The sequence below is a fragment of the Passer domesticus genome, chromosome 1 (assembly GCF_036417665.1).
Source record: "Passer domesticus isolate bPasDom1 chromosome 1, bPasDom1.hap1, whole genome shotgun sequence".
NCBI lineage: Eukaryota > Metazoa > Chordata > Aves > Passeriformes > Passeridae > Passer > Passer domesticus.
In genome coordinates, this window is record NC_087474.1 from 125,291,877 (window position 1) to 125,317,236 (window position 25,360).

Sequence of the window (25,360 nt, forward strand, 5' to 3'; positions counted from 1 at the left end):
TATCTATATATGTACAAACTCTCCTACCTGAAATTTTTCACATACCTCACATGTTTCAAGGAGTTATATTGACACATTCTGACTACAAATTTTGATTTACCCGGCTATTATTAAGCAGATGCCATTAACCTTTGGATTTTTGAAGGCTGGTTAAAACTTTTCTGAAAACAAAAATGAAAAAGAAGCATTGAATGTGACTGTTTGGAGAGATTTCCACCGAAGTCTAAGAGGTTTCCATTGGCAGTATGAGATTACTGCTGCCTGTTTACATCTGTGCCTGCTTGCTCCCCCAGACCCCTTTCTGTGTGTTAGTTCAGGAGGCATCTGGAACTCAGAGGAATTTCCATCCTGGCAGGAACAAGGGAATATCATGGTATTTCAAATGAAAAAGTATTTCAAATACTAGAAGTTATTATTCAGAAATGCAATTACATTTTCAGTTTTGCTTCATTTCCATCAACATGACAAAGACTTGGTATGTTTCTTCCCTTCCTAGTGTCCCATAACAGTCAGCATGCACATCTCCTTTTGTCTCTCACCAACGCTCCAGGAATGACACTTCTCCTTCTGGCAATGTTTTTGTTTGAAGGAGATGATCTTCCATTTCCACCGGTAAAGCTGCAGAATATCTCTTACAGCAAGCAAGGAGATGATGAGACAAGAAAGCTTGTTTGGTTTCAGACCTGACTGCTCATGCACAACAATATTACCTTGGATAAACAGTGCTTTTTAAGCACAAGCTTGAGCAAACAGTGGTATGTAAATTGTATCAGCCTACAAATAGCTCTGGGAGGCATTGTGTCTCGTACCACAATTCAGAATAATTGCCTACTGGCTTCCTTTTGCTCTTGGGGGATAATAATCAGCTGCTTACCTCTGTCTGTAGTAAAACTACTAAACATCAGCACAGAAAGCCTAACACAAATGTACACTTGCTCATCTGCTTCATTTAGCTGCTAAAGCTTTCGTATCACTCACTCCTTATTTGATGCAGAGCATGCAAGTCATTACTTGCTTTCTATGTATTTGGAATCTTTATCTCTCATAACTGTATAAAATTGTAATTTTTATCTCCTTTCACCCACATGAAGTTTGTGCAGAACTGCAGCCCATAATGGTCTCTTTGTCCTTCCCCATTTGTAGAGAGGGGATAATAAAACTTATTCATGCTCTAAAATGTTAAAGAAACACTGATCCTCAGTTCTATGTAATATATAAAATGTATTTACACCATGTTTATGTTATAATGCCATGATGGTGTAAAGCATCCTCTCCCATGTATGAGAATAAATCTCAATACAAATAGCACTCGGTGATTTGTTCGTGTGGAAGGAGTAGAACTCCATACTATGAGAAGCTAAGCTTGTGTCACTCTGTGTCATAAGACTGGATATATTATCCCTGAAACATTGTAGTAATATTTAACCCCTTTGTAATTTCACACAGAAATATACTTACTGGATTAGTCTAATTTCTTGAAAGTACATGACCCAATAGGAGTTATTTGAGAATTGGGCTGAAAGAGAAAGCACAAATAGCCTTCAGCTTGAACGGGTCTTTTGGTTTAACCTCCAAAACTTCCGGTTAACCCCTGCAGTCCAAAGTGCACCAGTGTGAAATCTCCTTGTAATGGATGCTCTCAGGATCTCCTCTGGTCAAGGTGATCCCGAGGAGTGTTAAAAAGTCTCTTTTCCCCAGCCCACCTGTTGAAGAAGGAATCAGAAATCTTTGACTCATGTTCTCAAGGTTGTTTATTATTTCTTATCTAAAACATTTTCTGTCTGGCCTGCCGAGGTCTGTTCTGCAGGTCAGGCTGAGGCACACTGCTCTCCCATGGGGCCAGTGTTGTCTTTTTATACTATAAACTACATATTCAATATTTACAGTTATGTCCCAATACCTATCACCTATGCTGGACAGTGACTTTCTGATCTACGCCAATCCCACAGTGCCACCATCACCAAGAAAATGGAGGCTAGAAAGAAGAAGGGAGAAGAACAGGACAATGCCCAAATCCCTCCATCTTGTCCCCCTAGACTCCCATAGTAAAATTCTTCAAAATTTCACCTTTCACCCTGTGAAACAGCATAACTACTATTATGCTACTTAAACTTTTGTGACTTGTAATTCTTCATATAAAGTAGGTAATTTGTTCCATGAGTTAAGATCAAATTCCCAGGTGTCTTTGGCTTCCTGCCAGCGTCTCTTAGCCCCTGCCAGGATTTTGAGCCATCCAGTGCATCCAGAGGGTTGTCCTGGCTTCCAACAAGATGCCATTTGCACGGCTTGCCAAAACAGATCTTGAGGGGTTTTATGTTGTTTTGCTTTCCTTTTAAAGGTTTTCAGCATAACAACTGTGATATTGATACTGTTTTATTCTAAAGAGTATCTTCTCCATTCTAGAGGAAATTGAGACCATTCCACACCTGCTCCCAAGCACATCCTGACACTTTGAAAATGAATATATACAGGACGCACACCATGCTCAAGCTGAATAGCTGTTCCAGTATATAGTTAAATTAAAATGTATTGATTGCACATCAGCATTAACATAGAGTTAGGGTTCTCTGAAATTAGAGCCCAGAAAATACCAATCCTTTACCCTGTCAACTCCATCTTCATTGATGCCATTGTAGAAAACAGATGAATATGCTCATATTAATTTCTTCAATCAGTACCAGATTTGTAATTCTGCAAGCTGACAAATAGGAGTTAAGTTGTAATGGATGATGGTCTGCTGAGCAGGATGCCATAAATTCTCATTATAAGTGTTTATAACTTGAAAATTTATTGATAAAAGTGTTCTTGTCTGGTAATTACAGACATGCCAAAGTTAGTATGCACAGTTGTGGAGGGGGCAAAAGGATTTTTAGCAACCCACAACATTTTGGAAGTGTCAACTGCTACAAGATGTTGTTCAGTAACCAGAGGGATCTTGGAGAGTAACTATTTTCCCTTCATCATCATACCATGTACTTATCTCAATATATGAGAAATAATTCCAAGAGCAGTAGTGTTGTCTTATTCCCATGAAGCAGGGAGTGGACTTGGGTGCATTTTCCTTAATATTGCCATCTCAACATGACTTTGTTCTGAGGTCTAATCACATCTGGGCAGTTCTTCCAAGGTGACAGAACTTTATTTTCACCATAAGCCATTAGGAAAGAGAGGTGTCATCTGTTTTTCTTTAACCCCAATTACCCAATTTGAAATCCAGGGGTGCAACTAATTGCAAGTGGTGCCTGCTGGCATAAAGTTTCTTGTTGCTGATGGAGTTTATATCTTTAAACAAACACAAGTGTTCCATTAACTTAAGTGCATTCTGTTTTAACCTTTAAATAAATGAGCTTATTCTGTTTCCTGATAGAAAATGAACTGAGACTGGATGCAGACCTTTCAATAGGTTTGGTCTTTAGATTTGATGTTTTATCTTGGTTGCATCACTAGGTTTGATTTCTCTTATGTCGTTGTGACAGGACAAATTTATTTACATATGGTGTTTTTACAGATAGTAAACCAGTATCAAGGTCCTATAATTTTTTTCATCATTCATATCAAGTGAAGAATAATTCTCTTGAATGCAGGCCTTTGACTGTAATGTATTTCCTTAAACTCATTTATTGTCCTCTTTCTAAACAATGATTCAGATACTTGCTTAGTAAATATTGCCTGACATTTTACAGCATTTCCATAGCAGCTAAAAAGCAAAGCAGTAAAATATAAAAATATAGGCTCTAAAACATATAGTTTTATATCTCATAGTGTTAAATATGATTTTTTAACCGCAGCTATTTATTATTCACCCTCTCTGCCCTTTTCTGCACACACGTATTCATAGCAGCAGAGATTTTTTAGTAGTTTGGTTCCCTTGGGCTGTGTCATGAGGTCCACAATAAAATATAGGACCAGAATTATTGCTAGCATAAAGATGTTTGTGGCAACCAAAAGCCAGGTTCATCATTGATTAGTGACTGGTCTCCTCCTGTAGCCATTTCACCAATATGGAAATAAAAGAAATTGCCTGAAAAGGAAATAGGCAGCAATAGCTTTATATAAGAGGGTTTTTTTTTCCAGTACATCTCCTTAGTTTGCTTAGCTTAAGAAATGCAGCAGGATCACAATGGGGAAAGACCAAAACACAGTTATATTTGTAATGTTCCAGTAGATTGCCTGTGCAGTTGTTTTATATAATTATAGGGCAGAATAGATTTTAACAATTCTAAAAGTATTTGTTGTTTCTGTAAATAGTTCTAGAGATCTAAATTTGTGATATGCTATGATGACCAAGACCCTATACCTAGAAATGACTGAAAGTTTTCAGTTTCACTTCGTTTTTTTAATAAATGTGCAACTTATAAAACCTAAATGGCTACACAGAGTTCATATTATACAAATTATTGGGCTTTTGTCTAAACCACAGAATGTACATCTTAGCCCTTGGGAAAAAATTTGTCTTCCTTTTCCCTTAAGTTTCAAGAAATAACCCACTTAATGTTAACACAAAAAATATTAAATTTATTGTAACCAATATTTAACCAGTGTTTAAACATACATAGAAAGGAAAATGAAAGTATATCAGGAAAAGTGCATATTCCAGTATGTTGCAGAAAAATATGTATCTGTGTCAGAAGATTGCTGAAATCATCAAAAGAGGGCAATGAAGAAAACTGTGGCAATGGAAATAGAGCACAGAAATAAGTATTAATGTGTTTGAAGCAAAAAGGATCTTAACAGTGATGCAGATCTCTTGAGCAATGATAGAATGATCGAATTGCTTAAAAATGTATAAATTACAGAAGTGATCTCTTAGGATTCTCCATTTTTGGGAAAAAATGAAAGAAGTAAATGACAGAGGTGTTGGAAAAGATAATGATGTTAAAACCTTTTTTGATCCTGTGATAATTTGAGAGAATGCCTAGTACTAAATATTAAAATGATAGACATTTTGAAAAGAGCATTTGTCTTTCATTCAGAGGTTTTGAAAGAGTTAGGTAGATGAGGAATTCTCTCAGGATCTGATCTTCATTTTCACAATTTTTTTTGAACACAAGTAAAGTTCTGGAAGAGAGGTAATGTTGGATAATAGTTTAGAAGGAGTAATAAAAATTATTTATATTATTTATGTAATTTATATTCAGTGCTTAGCAATGTTCTTAATTGGGCACCTTATGAAATTTCAATCAAGAAATAAAAGTGTTATGGAAATTATATGGCATTCCTCAAATGCACTAATAATACATTATCTCTGCTTCTCCAAATGTAACCACTTCCTCAGAGATTTCTGTTTAAGGATATTTTGTTTAAAGGCTAAGTTCCTGGTGGTTGTGTAAGTGCTTTGGGTCTATGATGCTGAAGATTTCAACAATGAGCACCATAATAACAATATTTATAGCATTATGTAATACAATAATCGATAAGATTTGCAGGAATGAAAAAGGAGGAAAGTGGCAGTAACAAAGATAAATATTAAAATTTTAATGTTTTTGTCTTCAAAAAGCCTTGAACCTCCAAAGTATTTAGAATTCATTAACTGTTATATCATGAGTGCTTGGGGTTTTTTGAGTCTTTTTTAAAAACTAGCATGATTTGATGACCTGATATCTTCACATGTCTACTGAAAAAAAAGAGCTTTATTGCAAGTGGCTTTTAAAATGGGTTTATGATGTCTTGAGAGAAGAACTCTAACTTAGTGTGTCTGACATGCTTTTGTCCAAGAAGGACTTAATCTTGTGGTATGAGGCTAATTACAGTACTTTTGCTCAGTCAAAGAAAGCATCTTGAAGGAAAAGTTTGTGGCTCTTTTGAGTAACTGCCTTATGTCAAGTTACCATTGTATCTGAAGAATCAGACTTTCCAAGTTTAGTAAATATTTTCTCATATCAAAGTGAATATTTAAGTTCTTAAGAAAGAACTTCAATGTTAAATTCTTGGAAAAGAACTTCAACATTAAGCTCTTTGAAAAAAATTACTTCTAGTATATTAATGCTGCACCCTAATTTAATCACTGAAAGGTCATCTTTTACTTTAGAATACATATAGTACATAAACTTTGTTGCTTTCAAAATACTAATTTATTTCAAATACAGGAGTTTAATTCTTAATCAGGCAGTGTTAGATTTTACCAAATATGAGCCAATTTAACAATGTTTCTGAAAGCAAGTTAATGTGAAATGTAAAAACACAAGAAAAAAACATATTGAATGAGTAAACTCAGAAAATAGCTAAAGAGTTGTATTTGATGCAAAAATTCAGTCTTTACAATAACGATGTTGTTCTGGGCCAAAAAGTCATGTTGGCAGAGCTGACTGCAGCTGTATGAAATTACTTGGAGGTGCAGGTAGCTATGGTGAGAAAGGGCTCCCTGAATAGCTGGTCCCCACCTCCTGCTCACACCTTTTCCACATTCTGGCGTTGTGGCTATGTGCAGAGTTTGGATTCTGTGGGGCACCGACTGACACCAGTGAGTTTGTCCTAGTGCTCGATGGAGAGAAGCCCGAAGGCTTCCAATTCCTCTGGAATAAGGGCCTCACAGCAGATGAACGGGTTCAGTGTTGGTGTGGGGACCATGTTGATTATTCTGGGTGGTTCTGCAGGCATGAGAGCTCCTGTGAGGACCAAAGGGTTTCCTCTAGAAAGCAGATTCAAGTGGCCCCTGGGCTGGTTTGGGAAAAGATTTCCTTGGTGAAAAGTGGAAAAAACCTGTTTATTTAACAGGCAAAGCATTCACCAGCACAAAAAAAATGAACAATATTAAACAATAAAACCTCTTGCTGCTCTGAAGAGATGACAAACTCAGAAGTCCCCTTGGTGGGCTGTAGCTCGCCTCACTCAGTCTCTTATCAGTCCCTCCAGCACTTGAAATGTCACAGCCCAGGCCCTGGTGGACCACAGGTTTGAGCTCCCAGTGCTCTTCTGGGTGTTCAGTCCAGAGCAGGTTTGAACAGTTCCAAGAAAAAGAAAAACCACAGTCTAAGGAACTTCTCTGCCTCAGCTAGCTAAAAACTAATTAAAAGCAAAGGAGAGTTCTGTCCCGCTGTCTGCTGCAGACAGCACAGTCCAGCAGAAGAATGTGGAGGAGAAAGTGCAGTTTCTGAAAACAAACTGCATATTTCTTCTCTTCCCCCACCCCAACCTTCACTCTCAGACCCAGTCTTAAAGGTGCAAAACTTATTTCTGGGCTGAACAGATGAATGCAGATACAAGCATCATCATAAAGTCACCTCAGGACACAAGTGCATCTTCTACTGAACCTTGTAGTTTTTCTGAGGGAAGAGCATTTGGGTTAAATAGAATTATGCTATGATAATTTTCATACTTACAACATTTGCAAGATTTAATTTATTCAGAAAAGGTAAATATTCTTTATCTAGATAAATGGTATGTGTGATTGGGACAGATTTTCAGAATTAATTCTATATATAATTGCTTGTTTATCCAGAGATAGGGATGCTGAATTAATTACACACATATAAATGTATGTACACATGCATACACATATATGTATATGTTAACAAATACAGGCAATTTGTATAGATATATGCTATATGAACTAACTCCCTGCACATTTGGTTATGAACATACATGACTTGGCTTCATGTCTGATGTTAGCTTTCTTAAATTATACACAGCTTTATGGGGAGAAGGGAAGGAGCTTTTTGTAATTGTCTCCTTTGTTTTAACTACAAGGCTGTTCCTTAATAATTAAAAAAGGGTTTAGATACTTCAGGACATATTGAAAAGAATGCTTAGAAATAGAAATCAAAGAACTCTGTTCTGCATCCAGCTCTTTCAAAGACTTGATTTAATGACTTCAGTAAAACATTTTGGGATAAATTATATGGTTTTATTTCACTGGCTTCTTACAAATTTAGGATGGGGAGTGCAAAATGGTAACTTCTAATGCCATGGAGAAAAGAAAATTAACACTGAGTGTGGATGAAAGTGTAATGCAACCACATAATATAGTTACATAAACTTAGTAAACAGTAAAAAAAAAATTACAGTCATGATTTAGCATTCCCAGTAGACAAACTCAGCATTTTTCGCAGATTTATGATTGAAATCTTGGCCTTATGGTGTAATCCTGTTTTTGTGTAATGAGAATAAATCCTCACAAAAAATAAACTGGAAGATCATTATTCCCAAAAAAATGCTTGCAATAAGGCAGGAACATAGTGTGTGAAGAGAAAAAGAGGATAGAAAGGTAATGGTTCCTTGTGTGTTCCTAAAGCCATGAAGCATCTCCAGGCTTTCAATATCAAGTGACAGCTTTAATTTACAGTTGAGCTTGGAGACATTTTTATAGCCCTGCATTCAATTCTTTTATGTGGGCAGTACAAAGTGCTTATCAGAACAAGCACCTTTTTTTAACCACAAGGCGCTTTATATACTGTGTATCAGAAGTAGGCTCCTGAATTTAGGATTAGAGAAAATATACCATAAATTGGATCATTAGAGAGTCAAAATGGAGATAAGATTACCGGGATACCTAAGAACATACACGCCTTGAACATTATCCCTGTCCTATCATTCTTATTTTTAATTTGCTTTTAAGATATGGTTTTGCTTTGACTCTGGAGAAAAATAGAAAGATGGGTATCTTACCTGGTTAAACAGGTGTTCATTGCAGAATAGGCAATACAGCTAACAGTTATCTTATTGTGCATTGTGTGTATTATGTTAAGAATTAAAAAAGTCTAATAAAAGGCTGTGCAAGTGCAAATTGAATTGAAACACAGCACACAGCTGTACTCTCAAAGAGAGAAGGGAATAACAGGCTACTCTGATTTCTGTGGTGTTCCTGCGATGCAAAACAACAACAGTTCTTTTAGGCAGTTTTCTTCTTTTCCAAGACATAAACTTGAAATAACAAGTGCAAACTGTGTTGCAGCATCTTAGAGTTGTGTTCTTACAGCATTAAAGATGTTAACAAGTATTGTCTACCAGTGGTAGGGGAAATAGGGAGGTTGAGTATGAGAGTACGTCGAAGTCCTTGAAAATCAAAAGCCTCCTGGGGCCACTTGTGTGCAAGATATTTTTAAGAATGGATCTAGAAATCAACTACCATGAGAAAGTAGTCCATGAGAAAGTTGAATTACATTTGAGAAAGTGAATTTGGATTTTGTCTTTGTCCTTTTTTGTGAAGAAGAATTTACCTATTTACAGTAAAAATATTTTGTGTGCTTCCACATCCTCATCTGAATGCAAACGGTTTTTCAATTAGAGCAGCAGTTTCCTCACTTTTGTAGAAGAATATGTTATAATGAAGGAAATCTGATGAGTCTACAGTGGAGAATGAAAGTAGCGATGATAGCCTCTCACTGTATTTTGTAAGTAGTATAAAACAGAGATAAAGGTTGATATTTTACTTATCTCATTGAGTTGCAATGGCCTTGGAAATAGTAAGAGATTGTGATAAACTACTCCCAGGAATTCAGGAACATTCAAGAACATAAGTGTGGTCACACTGAATCAGAGCAAATACTTGGGTAATCCACTTTCTTGTCTGTAACAGTGCTCAGGTTTTTAGGGAAAGCATGCAAGAAACATCCTTCGGGGGGGACTTTGACAGTCAGATACTGTCAGTGTTAATATATTGCCCATTTACAATCAAAAAGAGTTATTGTTTGATTAATTTTACCAAAGAATTGCAGTAGAGAAAAATTTTATCCCTTAGCATACTATGCAGCTGACTCTTGAGCATGAAACATCATCTTGTTCCCCAAATTTCTCTTGTAGGGGATAAAGGTTGGGCAGATGGCTGAGTGCAAAGAGCACAAAAAACGATATAAACTGCATCTTTCCTGGTTCCTGTGGTTCACTTTTGTTCTTCAGTGAAAGTAGAGGCATGTCATTAAAATTCATCATTGCTGTTTGTCTCCAAAGTAACCCTAGAGCAGAACAGCTACTCTTAATGAGGTCAGGAATAAAAAAAATCTGCAAGATTTAAATTTAGTGGTCAAAGTGGCCATGTTGTGGTATGTTTCTGAACAAATAATCTGTCACCTTGTTGAGCATTAAGTATCAAAATATAATTTATACAATATATTTGCTGTCCATTTTGTTTGACAAACATAAATTCACCAACAACTTAAGGTGTGTATGGTTTACCCCAAACTCTAGGAATCCATTAGAAAGACTTAGTACACCAGATGATGGGATATACCCCAGGTCATACAAAAATGCGGCAGTCATTATGATTAAGAGTTTCTTGGAGACGGACAAGAGACACTTTGGTCCTAAAGAACTGGAAGGGAGACCTGTGGATTTGGTGGGCAGCATGTCTCTAGGGAGGTGTGTGAATGTGCAAAGGCAGCATTATGGCAGGACAAAATGAGAGGTGTGACATCTCAAGCAGAAGCAGGAATAAACATGCTTGCTGCCTCTCCAATTCTGAAGTTACAAAAGAAAGGAGAGATATGGGGGACTTGCTTCCCATGGAGAAATATGGTGGGTTTTCTTTGTATCAGCTTCCTCCATATAACTCCCATCTGCTGAACCACTGGGTGAAAGAGATTTCTTTTCTGACAGTGGATTTTCCCAAACTCCTACAAGATAATAATGCATGTTTAAAATTTCTTGCCATGGCATCAGATAAGGCAGGCTCACCTTGTCTTTATGCCTATTCCAGCAATGATAAAAAAAGAGATTAAAGCACACTTTCCCTGGGGTCTGAAAACTTCCTGTCATAGACTGATTGCTTAGCCTTGCTGAAAACAGGTGTCTCTCTCCAGGGAGGTATAGCTGGAATGAACAAGTCTACAGTGATTGAAATCTACTGGGTGTATAGGTCTGTGACAGCCTAATGTGGTTACTGGTATTCACAAAGACACCTAGCATTTTCTCTCCACGGTCTTCCCTTTCTGAACTTGCACAGTAAAATTAAATGAGGCAGAAGGTCTGCAGCAGGATTTTTTTCCTGAGTTTAAAGGCTTCCCTTCAGATTTTGTACTAATCCATCTACTTCGGGTAGATAAAATGTGAGTAAGGGAGGAAGGCAAGTAACATTTTTATCCACTTGGTCTTTTAAAAATTCTTTTCGCTAACTTTAAGAATGACTTTTACAGCAGTAAGACCTTCAGACAAATATTGTACTAAAGATAAAACATACCAATTTGATAGTCATAGTTTTGGGCATAATAATTTCTCGCTTTTGATAGTATATGTGCTCAAATAAGATTTTGGAGTATTCAGAATAATTTCTTTTTGTTGTTGTTGTTGTTTTTTTTCCTGAATCTTGAAATTAAGTCAGACTACTGAAATTTCAAGACCTTAACTCCACTTCTCTGGGGAAATGGTGGACAAAAATCTGCCATCATATAAATAGTACAACTTCTTGAAAGTCTTGAAGTAGATAGAATTTAGTGAAGTCAAATTTGGTAAAGATATGTTTTTCAGCCTTGTACATATTGGGCAGGTGAGAATATATTCTGGCATGCAAAGTACATGCATGTAATTTGTGTCTTTTGCAGAAAAGCAGGCAAAATATATGTCCTCAGGCATGCTTAATGGCCTGCTCACAGAGGAGACAAATGGTATTCCAGTGTTCCAACTGCTTTTGAGGTCAGTAATATGAACTTCAATAGTTCCATAGTAAGTATCTCTAGATGATATCTTCCAAAAGTCTCACGGTGGTAGGATTAGTTGAGGTAGGAAATGTTGGGAGATTTCTGGCCACAACTGCTTTTCCCAAGTGTAAAAATTTTTTAGCCATGGAGCCAGCAAGACTATCTTCCTTCTACAGATGCTTGAAATATGTTTAATTTTTGACCCATATTTTATATTTATTTACTTATCAATTGATTGGTTGGTCTAACAATTTTCTTTACTGCAGGCATCTCTAATCAGACTCTGACATTCATTTTGCTGAAGTTAACCTTATGATTCAATACAAGAAATTTCATAGTGCTGTGAAGTTCCAGACACATTATAAAGATCTTCCTTTATCTCATAGAGCTGAGGGTGAATTTTGAGAATTGTACCATTTAGCACACTTACATTCAATCATTGATGTAATCTTGTAGCTCATGTGTTCCTAAAGGACCCTATTGGCTTCATTGGGGTTACTGATGGGTAACCAAGGGTTCCAGGTTCTGAGTTTTGCCAGGGCTTTGCTCTAAACTTGTTTTAGCGTCTTACTTGGTACTGTCTCCTTCTTTCCTCCTTATGAAAACTAACTTGCTCAAGTTTATAAATTTGATGCTGGATTAGTTGTATCAGATCTGCCACAGCAATGAAACCAGCATGTTTTGAAGACAGAAACATGCCTGGAGTTTCTTGTATTTTCTAAAAGTTCCCCCTTCTCCACAGAGACTGTCATAGCACATCTGATTAATTCACTAGAAATCACTTGAAAGGCTCTGGAAGGAAACACATGAGCACTGGCATGTCTCCCTGAGAGGAGTCCCTATCCTGGGAGATATTCGATAGCCATCTAGACATGGTCCTGGGGAAACGACCCTGGGTGGCCTGGGTTGAGCAAGGGGCTTGGATCGGGTAACCTCCAGAGGTCCCCTCTGGCCTTTACCTTCTTGAACCATTTTTACTCTACTAGCGCTCAAGTAGGACCTATGCATTAACTTAAACTTTGGTCTCCTTTAAACTGTCCAATCTCTTGATGTTTCCTGGGCAAGTTCACACAGTTCTGGATGATAGCCAGGAGGTATTTGCATGACATCAACCTATATAATCCAAGTAGTCTGGAGGAAATGCGATTGTGCTACAACTCAGAAAAGCACAGCACACAGAGGTGTGATACTTTGCAACTAATTAAGGCTGTTTTGTTCTTACCTCAGCTGTGTTGGAACATTACGAACATATCATTAACACAAACTGACAAATATTTGAGGAGTTTTGCAGATCTTGGGGATCAGTATTCTGAAAACCAAAGGAGAAATCTTCTACCATGGGAATCTATTATACTCTATGACTTAAGATCAGTCTCTGTCTTCATTTTTACCTGTGTAGTCTTGCTGAGCATCTCTAGGTAATTAGGAATAATTACCTCCAGCATTTGAAGAGCATTGGTGTCTTTGTGACACTCTGGTAGCCCCCCTGCTTTTTTTCAGCTTGTTTGTTCTGCTCCAAGCCTTTTGAGAGACAATTGACGAGTATGGGTATGTCTTGGCTGTGCCTAGGAATGGACAAAAGAGCTGCTGGAGAAGGTTTGACTGATGGGATAAATAGGGAGACCACCACTGAGATAAGTGAAGAGCTCCACTGAACATCACTAGATATCATCCTTTTGTATTGCATACTGAAATACCAGCAGTGGGGCTAGTGGATAGTGGCAGGAATTGGGAAGGTAAAGGGAGATAATTGCCGCATCTGTGGTTTGCAAGGACAAGGCTAGATAAACTTTTTTTGAAGCACTGCAGTCCAACTGTTATGGAGAAAAAGCAAAACTTGGAGGATTAAATGGAATTCAGTAACTGAGAGTTGAATTATGTTCTGTTAAAATCAAAGAAGTTTAGATAAAACAATTTGAACACTTACTTTATGAAAGACATCTAAATGTATAACATATGCAGAACTTTTATACTTCTATATGTATACCTTTGAGTTTTAAAATGACCCTGAAAGGTATCATCCCTACTTCTAAATGCATGTTTTAAATTCAGATCATAATTCATCCTTCTGCCTTATAAATAATGAATTACCTGTTTGTAACAAGTCAAAGTCAAGATCTTCTTATTTGATTCCAAATGAAAATATGTATTTCCATTGGAAAAGGAACACGTGGGAGTTTGTCTGCACATCTAGTGTTGGCTGCACATGTTCAGGGAAGATGAATTCAAAGCAAAACAGGTGCTGTTTGAATGATGACATTTTGGAATAGCATCCTAAAAGGGTTAGGGGAATCGAGACAATGTATGTAGAAATTAAACTCCTTAAAAGGAGTTGAGAGTGGAGTCAGTTTTGGTATCCAAGAGTCTAGCTTAAATGATCCAAAAGACATATTCTATTTCCCTGTAGCTCTATAATAATAGTTTTCCAGAACAAGTGTTTCTGTTGACAACTTTCTAGTAAACCACACACGTAGTTATATATATACTTTGAGAACTTTATTCTCCATTCTGTGTGAGGAAGCTACAAAATCACAGAAAATAATGTGAATTAGGAGTTTTATTTCTACAAGAGAATGGCCAGATCTTAGAATACATGTAAAAGAGTGAGATTTAAAGTAAGATATGTCTATGTTGTCACCGACTTCTAACTACAGTATTCTTCTTTCATGTTTGAGAATAATCTCAGACTTCCCATTCTTTTTAATCAAAACATACTTACATGTCTAAGTGAGACAAAAATGCCCCTATAACCCTCTACTGGAAGTTATTAATACAATAAACTTTATTGATTAATTACTTAAGATAGCATGAGGTTAAAGTATTTGTCATATTAAGTCCTATTCCAGCCCTTCTTCCTGGCCAAATAATTCAGGAGGTGGAGGGATGTTTTTGCTATGCTGTAAAAAAAGAAGGATATTTCTGCATTTTACATGACGACATGAAATGATCCAATATTGGAGGGTCTTCTTGTTAGTGCAATGGCAACATAAGTGCAGTCTCATCACATGCCATGACAGAGTCAAAAGATCCATGAGTGTTGCTACTATGCTTGAAATTGGCATTTGAGAGCAAGGGAATGACCTGCAGTGCAGGGACCTATTTAGACATGCTGTGAGACTTCTGAGCTGGTGCTAAACTTCTTTTTTTCCCCTTGTTCTTCTGTCAAGTATAAGCAGTCTCTTGTTCTTATATTTTTGCATGGCTGGCATTTGAGAGATGCATTGGAGAGAAATTTTCTGGGAAAAAAAATTGGAAAGATTATCCAGGCAGACATCTGAACTCCTGCCTGCTGTGGAAATGGTCTCTCTGCTGTGGCTCAAATTAGGGGTAACAGCCAGTGCGTGATTTTTATTACTTGGCTTATTATTTTATTTTGCCTGAAGAGAGTAAGTGATTGACGATACACTGCCTTTTTGGAACCACAAACTAAACATAAGATGCACCATCCTGTGGGAAACCTTATGTTTCTCAAGGTCTGGCATGAATCAATTTGTGCCATTTGATATTTCATGCCAAAAGCTCATATCAAAGAATTTTAGTTTGTCAAATTTGAACTTCTAACTCCCAACTTGTCCAGGTCCATGTGAGCTCTGAACATGTGTCTTCCTTAGTCATAGAAGGAGAGTTTCATCTGGTTTAATTTCTGTCTTCTTTTGGAGCCTGCATTAAAACACAGGTGTGGAGAGCTTTAAAGAGTCATAAAAGACTTGATAAATCAAGAGTAGAGGCTTGCTCTTTGGCAAGAAGGAGCATGGCATTCATCTGCTAGATGATCTAAATACTGTTTTTACTTGTTTACCTTACAAGAATTTCAATTCTTTTTTCACCTTGCAGGCTCAGTGCCCGTCTTAGCATCTCTTCCCTCACAGTCAGACTCTTCGTGCTGAGGATGGGTTAGGTACAGATCCTGCAGCATAGGTTCCCAGCTTTTTCTCTCATTTTTCTCACTTTTCTTTCTTTAAACTGGATGCCATAGGCATCAGGATCTAGGAGGGATCTAGGGCTGTCAGCTTCATTGTTATCCAGTTGCCTCCTTATCTGCTGCCTCCTTACCTTGCCTGCTATGCCTTGAGAATTCAAATAAGTAGTAAAAGTGTTCACTTCTCACTTTTGTTAGTTTGTCAGTAAGTACTTCGCCATGTCTTAAACCTGTGCATTGAGGAAGCCTGTAAAGGTATAGTGGTTTACGGGATGTATTCAAATGTGGAAATTACAATTGCAATTACAATTACAAGAATTTGGTATTAGAGGATGGAAAAGGATATAATGGTGTGACAAAATAAAACTTTCTCTTGCACTAAATTTACCACATATGCCACATGATATAGTTATAAAGAAGTCAATTGTAATTTGCTTTTCCGTTCTCTCTATTGTCTTTTGACATGGATTTTTTCATTCACTGTAAAAAAGAAGTCTTTAAAGATTTTTAACCTATAACCAAGTCTTACAATGTCTTTTACTGTATGTGGGCTAGCATTTAAATGAAGCAACCAAGGGAGTCTTAAATGCCATTATAAGCATGTTCATTCCAGATGTTTTGCAGGATTTAATAGGTCAAGCAGCCAAGGGGCTTGACTTTAGTGTTTTGGGATCAGTTACAGCTTCATTGGAGGGTTGAAATTCAATCTTAAATCACTGTGCTGTAACGAGTTGGCGCTATGGGGTTTTATTACAATAGCTGGCTTCTTCCCTATCATGGCTACTCACAGACTGGAACTGCATTTTTATGGGGTCTGTTTGGTACAGATGTAGCCATCAGCCTCAGGTATATCACCCTGGCAGCCGTAGTGTGCTGGGAACTGGAACTATTTGATGCCACCTTTTATATCACTGCAGTCAGGTGACCCTGCAGAATAAACATTAACATCTTCTTCTCATGCTGATGAGATTCTTAAATAATTTGCTATTGCCTTTCTGAGTCAGATCCTGCAGCCTTGATGCAGTCATGGCTTCTTTTGACTTTGTGGCAGAGACTTTGACTTTGGCAGAGACAAAACTAGAGGGCTGGGCTCAATTTGGTGAAATGCCTAACAATCATATCAAATCCATCACTCAAAGTCTTCCTGCACATCACCAGTGTAGTTGCAAGACTTTTGTAGTACACACAATTAGAAAAACAGTTTTGTATTCAGAATTACGTCAGTTTTGTGTCTGTTTGATAATGCTAAATAGTGATATTAAATATATGTATATATTTGATAAATGTGGAAAAAATAATCTTTTCAGCACACTCTAATTTAAAATTTATAGATTTTAAAGATCTGGCATTTACCAGCTTTCCTTTTTATACTATGATCCAAACTACCTGATGAGATCAACTTCTTTGCCATTCATTTAGTGGGGTCTTTTGGTTCTGAGTTGTTAGAGCAGTGTATTGGCTTTCAAAAAATCATTGAAAATATACTGCTCACTCCTTAACTATCTTTTTTCTTAAACATTTATCAAAGAACAATTGATAAAGTTGAGGAGCAAAATTTTTTCTCAGAAAATTTTTTTTTGTTTTGTTAAAACATCATATCTTCAGCAATATTATGTGCTGTCACTACCACCACCCTCCACTGAACTTGTTCACCAAAGCAGTTACTAGAATGGTGGGAAAACCTTTACTAAATTCTGAGTATTTTCTATATGAGTTGAACAGCTGAATAGGAATAACATTTGCTGCTGAAAAGCAGCTCAGGCTGTCTTAAAAAGACAATATATTTCTTATTGAACCTGTCTTTCTTTTCTTTGTTTTTATGCTTTGGCCTTCACTAATCTTGGCTATTGCTCTTTTATCGAGCTCCTTCTGCACATATATTTCTTTCGCTTCATATTTTATTTAAAATTACTCAAGTGACAGCCAATTACCTATCTATCTGACCAAGACTGCAAAGACACTTTTGATCATCAGGTTTTTTCTTCTCTGACAATTACCTGTCAGAAAACTAAGTTTCCCTTTTGCTCCATTAAACTAAACTCACTATAAATATTTGTGATTTACTCAGAATCTTTCCTGACATTCAATAACCTCCATGACATATAGTCTTATAAATGCATTTAGTGAGCTGTTATAAGGGATTACCATCTAAAAATCACCCAAAAGCTAGTATTTCACCTGGACAAGTGAATGCAGATCATTAAAAAAATCTAATGAGAGTTTCTTCTGTGGTCAGATGATTCCTTTAACTGTCACCAACTCTATGAAGTAGTGATCTAAGTCAAAGTTAAACATTTAATTGTGACACTGACTACATTCATTTTTGGTAATGAAGCCTCCAGTGAAAAATGGTAAGTTACAGATAAAGAGGCTGTAATATTTAGCTGAGGAACAGTAACTTGCTAAATAGCATTTTTCAGCTAAGAGTGATCATCTGACACCTCCCTTCCTCTTCAGGTTTAAATGCTCTCCCCTTCCTTAAAAAACTGGCATTTCTCTGGTGTTAAATCTTATCTTCCTTTTTACTGAAGTCAAGCCTGTCAGTAAAATTCTGAAATCACAACAGGAGTATAAAATTTATATAAAAAGTTGTTTATGCATTACCTTGGTCTTTGATGCAACTTATTTATTTACTTACTCATTTTAACCTTCTTCTTTCATCACCTGTTAATTTCCTGTTAGAAATCCTAGGGTTTAGCATGTGGTAAGTCAGTCTTTTACTCTCCAATTCTGAGGTTTTACCCAGAGTAACTTGGCAGCTTTGTGATGTCTTTTCCCCTTAAATTAGAAAGTGCGTATTTTCCAAATGTGAACGTTGAGCGTTCGCCCCAAGGTTTTACAAAAATATTTTCTCAGTGGAACATCTGTCAAGGAAAAAGAAATACACACCTAAGAGCCCTGGAATGTGAAGATAGACTTTAAGTCAAATGTGCCTAGTGCTAAGAGTGACCTTGATCCAAGGTCTTGTCTATTCCAGCCGAATGCGAAGGCTGTGGGGTGGTGTAGGAGGCTCCCATCCCCCCTCTCCTGCCTCGCCACTGCCCTCTCCCTTGTGTTGGTGTCTAGCTCTGTGGGAGTGCCCACCCATCTGGGCACAAAATAACAAAAGGAGAAGGGAAGGAAAGAAGGAAGATGGGACAGGACAGGACGGGATGGGACAGGATGGGATGGGATGGGATGGGACAGGATGGGATGGGACGAGAGGATAGGTTATGATGAAAAGGTTATTGCACTACTGAGCTTAGCAAAGGTATCCTGGGGTCTCAGAACAGAGGCCACTTAAAGCTGCAAGTGGAGTTTCTTTGGCGGAGGCTGGGGGACAACTTCAGTTTTTAACAGCTGCATCTTCCAAACTGGGCTATACTGTAATTCAGTTGGAACAGTGGAACAGTTCCACACTGGAACCAGTGATAATGGTAAAATGATAATGGTAAAAAGACCAACAATCCTCAGAGATTTATCATGTCCAGGAAACTCTTCCTGAAGCCACAGGTTAGATTTATGATCATAAGATGAAGATAAGATTTTTGAAGAAAACATCTTTATCCTTAGCAGCAGCAGTTAGTATGGATGATGCGCTGTGCCCTGCAACTTCTTCTGTCATAAGTATTAGCAATATCAGCCAACTCTGAGTTTTATATGCATAATTCAAATGTTACAGATAATTCCTGACCTGATTTAGAAAATGAATACCATGCACTGTAATTTTTTGATTCACCATTTTTATGCTATTTTAATTTTTGAAAGCTGAGTCCATTTGTAACAGTAACAGTGTCCATTTGTGAAGTCATAATTTTTCTCCTTTTTTTTCCTCTAGCTTGTAAAATTGTTTTAATTTTGGAGAGGATTTCAAAGCTATATAGTTTTACAGCTCTCCAGCTATTAAATATTTCTTTGATTTTTGTTAGATTTCTCAAATACAAGTGTGTTAGATATACTACTGATATTTTTGTGTTTCTTATAATTTCCAGGGATTGTTTTACATGACAGAGTGAAGCAACTTCCTAGTATCAAATGCAGAGTAGATTACACTTCCCAGTTTTTAAATTTAGTCATTTATACAGTAACAAATTTGCAGCTATATCATTAACCTTTTGTTTTTACATTTCATAATTTTATAGTCTTCTGTTTATATCATGTCACTTTTGGGTCTTTTCTTGTATGAAATGATCTGTTACATATAAAAACTCTTCATCTTGATATAGTGACTTCTGTTACGGATTTAGTTCTATTTATTCATCTCAAACTAACATGTCATTTATAGAACTTTTCCATTAAACTATAAAACTGACTGTTTTCCTTGATGGTTCTGACAGAAGAGAAAATTGAGTTTTAACACGTATTTGAAAAGTTGACTTTATAACTCTGCTGTGGTGTCTCATCACTCAGACAGCTTCTGATATATATTTTGAAGTATGATAGGAACTGAGAATTTAGAGGAGGAGTTTAATTCACAGGGCACATTGTTGAAGCCTTCTCTCAAAATTTTTTTCTGATTTCTCTATTGATGAGGAAGAGCTTTGTGATTTCTTTCTACAGATTCTATGCAGCACTGTCTTTTATTTTTCTACTCCTTTGTCTTAAACTGCTTGTGAAATATTAATGCCACTGTTGCACTATTTTTTTCTGTTCAGGAGGTTCCAATTGTGCTGTGCATCTGGTTGACCTCTCTAGCTGAAGAAGCTCAGAATTCAAACAGATTAGTTCACCTGAAGTTTTTGCTGCTCTTAATAAAAAAGAGCTTGAGCATGGCTGGAAGAGAAAGTTCACCCTGAGTGACTTTATTGCAACCCCATCTAGCAGCTTAGTGCCTTCTCTGCAGGAAGTGGGAAATGGGAAATGTTTGGAAGACTTAGTGAAAAGGGGTAAAAGCCCAAGACTTCATTAAGTGAAGTGCTACAGTCCCACTAGAGCTTTTTACTGCTGCTAGTCCTGGTCTCCCGAGTCTTGCACTTTGCATTACAAGATTGTCAGTGATGATGATGACTAAATAACAAAGGGCTCCCTTGGCAGCAGTAATAAGAAATATCATGCATTCTTTTCCAAGTGTTATTATGATAACAAAATGTTAGTTCCCATCACCTCTGATAGATCGTTATAAGTTCTCATGAAAATATTTCACTCAACTGGACATAGGTTTCATTACAAACATACACCTAATATCTAAGTTGCTGAAACAAATTCTTCTCTTTTATTTGCAAGAAATGTTTGGGGTTTCATTCTAATTCTATGTTACTCATTTAAAAAAGTATCAAACAACAATTTATTATGAATAGTCCCAAACTTTGTTGTCTCAGTTGTCACAAGTAGTGGAACTGCAGCCTTTCTCAACTTGGTAGGGAACTGGTATGACAGTAAACCCCCAGAGGACCTCGGTCACATTGAGAATACCCCAGCTGCAGCCTCGAGCTCCTCTGCCCTACTAAACTGATTGTCTGTCTTCTAGCAATGAAAAAAGTTGAGCTAGCTAATTTTGGCAACCTCTCCCTTCCCTTTAGGTTACAGTTTTTTAGGCTGTTTTCAGAAGAATCTGAAAATGGTGATGAAATTAGAAATTCATGTGGCAAAATTTCTTGTTGAGAGAAAGAAAATTCTTTTTGAGAAAAACAGCTTCTCTGTAACCAAAATATTTCTAGTGTAACATTTTGAAGTACTCACATGCACCTAACTCCCAAGTGAAACCATCTTTCACAGAATCTAGGCTAGTTTGGTAGCCACTGATAGACACAGAAATTTTGGATTTGGGCAAACATTAACAGTATGGACTCTTCATATCTGTGCAAAACCAGCCTGTAAATGTTCACAAGAGCCTGTTTCTTCCCTTTAATTCTGATGAGTTCTGTCAAATCAATTATCTGAATCACAGCCTGTGTTAGGGATTGCTTTTTCATTTGCACAGAACTAAAAACTTTGTAGCCTTCCCTGCTTCTTGTGGGGTTTAGTAGACATAAGAACAGCAGCACTCAGATGTCTCCTCTATTCAGTCCATATTGCTCATGGTATAAAAAAACCAGAATTTAATATGTTTCCTCTGCCATGATAATGAATTATTAGGTTTTTAACTTCTGCCTGTGTTGCCTGCAAGGTGTTATAATTTAGAAGAGAGTAGCAATTTGAGGAGGAAAGACATGCCTCCTACCTCTTTCTTTTCTTTAGATTCTCCTCTTCCTCCGCACCACCCCTGCTAATGTATTCTGTGGGCTTTGGGGATGAGACAAATTACTCTGTGTTGGTGACAAGAGCAATATAAATGAGACTTAGCTGTGCAGGAAGGTCTCTCTGCATAGCCTGATGGTGAAAGCACTTCTTAGTGGGGAAGGAATGGTACTGTATGCTTGGCATCCTGCTTCCAGGGCTCCTTCAGTGGTGTCATGCTGTCACTGTATATAAAATAAAGAGTGAGCCCTGCAGGCCAGAAACACAAGCAGCTCTCCCAGTTTTGTACAAGTGCCACAGGTAACAGATTGTACCCTCCTGTTTCTGCTTGTGCTCTCTTTTTGACTCTTGAAATACAAATTTTTATTTTTTTGCTTGTGACACGGCTTCAAAGTGAAGCTCTTTCCCTCAGTATCCTAATGGCTAGGAAGTGGGAGGAGAAGAATGAATAACTCAGTAGGCAGCAGGAGAGGAAATTGAACTTTATTTCTCTGTTTGTGGTGGGTGCCTTAACCACAGGAATCCATGGAAAGCCTAATAATAATTTTTTTTATGTGTAACTCTGTCTATGATGAATATACCCTGTGCACCCCTATCTTTGGGAATATATTTGTGGCCACTGAAGTATTTTGTGGGAGCCCAAACCTGCCTGATGGATGTACTCAGAACTTGCTTGGGAAAGATGCACGTGAAAACAAACTTTTTATCTGATCCAGTTTAGGCATGAGCTGAACACCAAGCCTTTTAGCATGCGTCTGGTGGCAAAGTGCAGTGGTTGTATTCATTTATGTTCCAGTATTACATTTTTCAGGCATTTAAGGTGATGATCTGAAAATTTATCCCAAGGGTCAGTTTAAGGAGGGACAGATATCAAACAGCTTCATTCATATCTGTGCTGCAGGCTTTTGTCTTTCAGATAGCTCTAGATGTTTCAAAGCTACATAAAATGCATAATGGCATCCATGACCCAACAGTGTGAATTTCCTCAATACCCACTCTGGGCAAGCTCTGTGCTCCTGACACCAGCACATTCTCATGCCCGGGGAAGTAGCCAGGCAGTGACATTGTGGATGTTAGTGAACCATTAGAATTTTCTGTCACATTAACCAGGGTTATTGTGACCAGTGGTCTTCCCAAAGAGAGGAAACCCATGGCCAAGGGCCATTTTGAGTAGGTAAGGGTATAGTTTGCACACAGCTGCTCTGTTTCAGAGCCAAGGACACTTTAATGGAGACAATGCTAAGCCAGCTGCCTTCAGTGCTGGGAGTGTGATGGGGCACACTCAATTTTTTGGTGCAGGTGAAGATCAAAGCTGCAGGAGGGTTTTCAGTGAATGTCAGGGCAGAGGTGGCACTAAGAAAATCCTTATCTCATTTGACAGCCCCATCTTCTGCTTGCTTGCTAATGTCAGGGCTTCAGGAAGAAGACACATTGTCTCTGAAAACTGGTGGTCTGTGAATTTTTTAGCTGTTTTGCTGACCCAGAAGATTTCCACTTGTAATGGGAATGAAAAAGTCTCTGGCTCTGGTCATGGATGTTATAAATGCCTTCCTATGTGATAAAGGACTCTCAGTATGTTGTTGCTAGGCCATAAACTGTAAGTTCTGCCTGTGCCAAAGAGCTTTCAAAATTCTTTATTTACCATCCTGCACATGGGATTTGGGGCACCCCTGTATTGTACTGTGTGATTTTTCATTTATATGTGCTGGGTCAGATGTTTTGCTGATAAAAGTCAGCTATATAAAACTTCACTGATTGCAAAGGAGCTGCACCAAGTTGATGATTCAACTTTTATTAATTTCATTGTTTAGATTTATCATATTTATTAAACTCAACATGGAGAATGTGGTTTTCATGTCTGCTGTAATGGTGGGGTTTTGTACAGAAAAAATGGATTCTGCTCTCAGTGACACCTCGCCTCATCTTGCAGGTGAAGATTAAATCTGGCCATAATGTGTAAAATGAAATGGTTTATGTGAAATACCCACATATGATAATACTTTGGTTGGTATTCATAGAGCCATGCTTGCTCCATCTGTCTCAGTATTGTAAGTGCATATTTCAGTAAATTTTAGGGTTTGTAACAATGTAGTAAAATCAAGTAGATGTTAATAAATTCTAGCAAGCACAGAAATTCAGTTGTTTGTCAGTAGGTTTCTATTTAGCTGTTCAATATTATCTTGCTACAGCTGCAAAAAATATTGAACTAAGTTTAAATTCCAACAAATATGCTGCTAAGAAAGTTGATTTTCTATGTTTACAACATAGTGGATTGGATTGTCAAAAATGAGTAGCAAATGTGTTTGCAGAAGAATTTTATATCTGGCTTTTTTGTTTTTCTTTTTTGTCTAATCTTCAGAAATGCAGAATTACCACATGCTGATGCAAAGATGAAGGCTGATGCCTCTTAGTTTCCTCCTTTTCCACACCCAACTAAATCCAGACCCAAAATGCCATGAGGACAGTGGGAGCAGAGCTATTAGGCTGCCACAATTCCTTTCTGATTTGTAGTTGTCCAAAAGTAACATAGCAGCTTTTGAAGCGCACAGATGGCTCATTTGGCTGCTGGTTTTGGAGCAGTTTGCTCTGAGGTCTTCCAACATTTTCTACTGCCTTTCACCCCCTGAGCCTACGTCTGTGTCTCAGGAGCTCCCAACAGTGTCCCTTAATTCCTGCATTAAGGAACACCTGGGATCACAGTGGCCATGTCTGGGACTTGTCTGGGCTTGCTCTGCTCATTTGAGCTTCTAGGAACAGACTGAGGAACTTGCAGTCGAGTCTAGTTGAGAGTAAATCTTAGTAAACAAAGACATGGGGAAGGGAGGGACCGTGATGGTTTGCATGGCTTTGCTCTCGCTGGTGAAGCCTGGTGCAAATAAGAAAATATCAAGTGTTCTCTCCAACCCATAATTAAAAAGTGGATGTTCTGTTTGTGTGTTTTATTACAGCTGGCAGCATTAGAGAGACAAATCTTTGACTTCCTGGGTTTCCAGTGGGCTCCTATCCTTGGCAATTTCCTACAAATAATAGTTGTCATTTTGGGTTTGTTTGGAACCATCCAGTTTAGGCCTCGATATATAGTCGTGGTAAGTCTCATTTATTATATTTCTTTTTGTTTCTTACCATAAAACCTGTCATATTACAAAGCAGAATTTTCTTGGTTTCAAAACACCAGATGGTATTTCTATAGGAACTGTACAGGTCTCCATGTCTTTTTGCAAATGTAGGACTACTAAGTGAATTTTTTTGAGATTTTGGACATGATCAAAAACAGGTAACCTGGAGAAAGTGCTGCTGAAACTATGACTATGATACAAGTCAATTAGACTATGTAAATAAATAAAGTACAAACTGTTCTTCTTTTTGTAACAGACAAGCAGAATTGATGATGATTATAAAAAAAATTGCAATGGCTAAGTTATATTTGACTACATCTTTCTCTTAAGCAGAGAGGAGCAATAACTGTAGAAATTTCTTTGGTCCTGTGACCCATGGGTTCCAAAGAAGTCTCCTTCTCACTTACATGTAATTTTGTCAAGACCTGTATTTATGGCTTTGACCCTAAATTATTGTAAATTCTCTCTGATGCTTGTAAATTGAAGCTTCTCAGTTGTTTTTTCTCATTCTCTCAATATAGCCAGGAATAAAAAGAAATTTCAAAGCTGTGAAGTAAACTGCCAACAGAAAAAAAATCTCTGTTCCTCCCCCACATTCATTT

General features: G+C 37.4%; 1 protein-coding gene across 4 annotated transcripts in view; it reads left to right on the forward strand.

Moving 5' to 3' along the window:
- NKAIN3 (sodium/potassium transporting ATPase interacting 3) overlaps window positions 1-25,360 on the forward strand; it is a 333,546-nt gene that overhangs the window by 131,029 nt on the left and 177,157 nt on the right. For all 4 annotated transcript variants that reach the window (XR_010347042.1, XM_064387416.1, XM_064387428.1 and 1 more), the window contains exon 2: window positions 24,591-24,728. Coding sequence is in view for 3 of the 4 variants with exons in the window: in XM_064387416.1 (XP_064243486.1) it covers window positions 24,591-24,728 (138 nt within the window). In the remaining variant the exon portion in view is untranslated. The remainder of the gene's footprint in view (window positions 1-24,590; window positions 24,729-25,360) is intronic.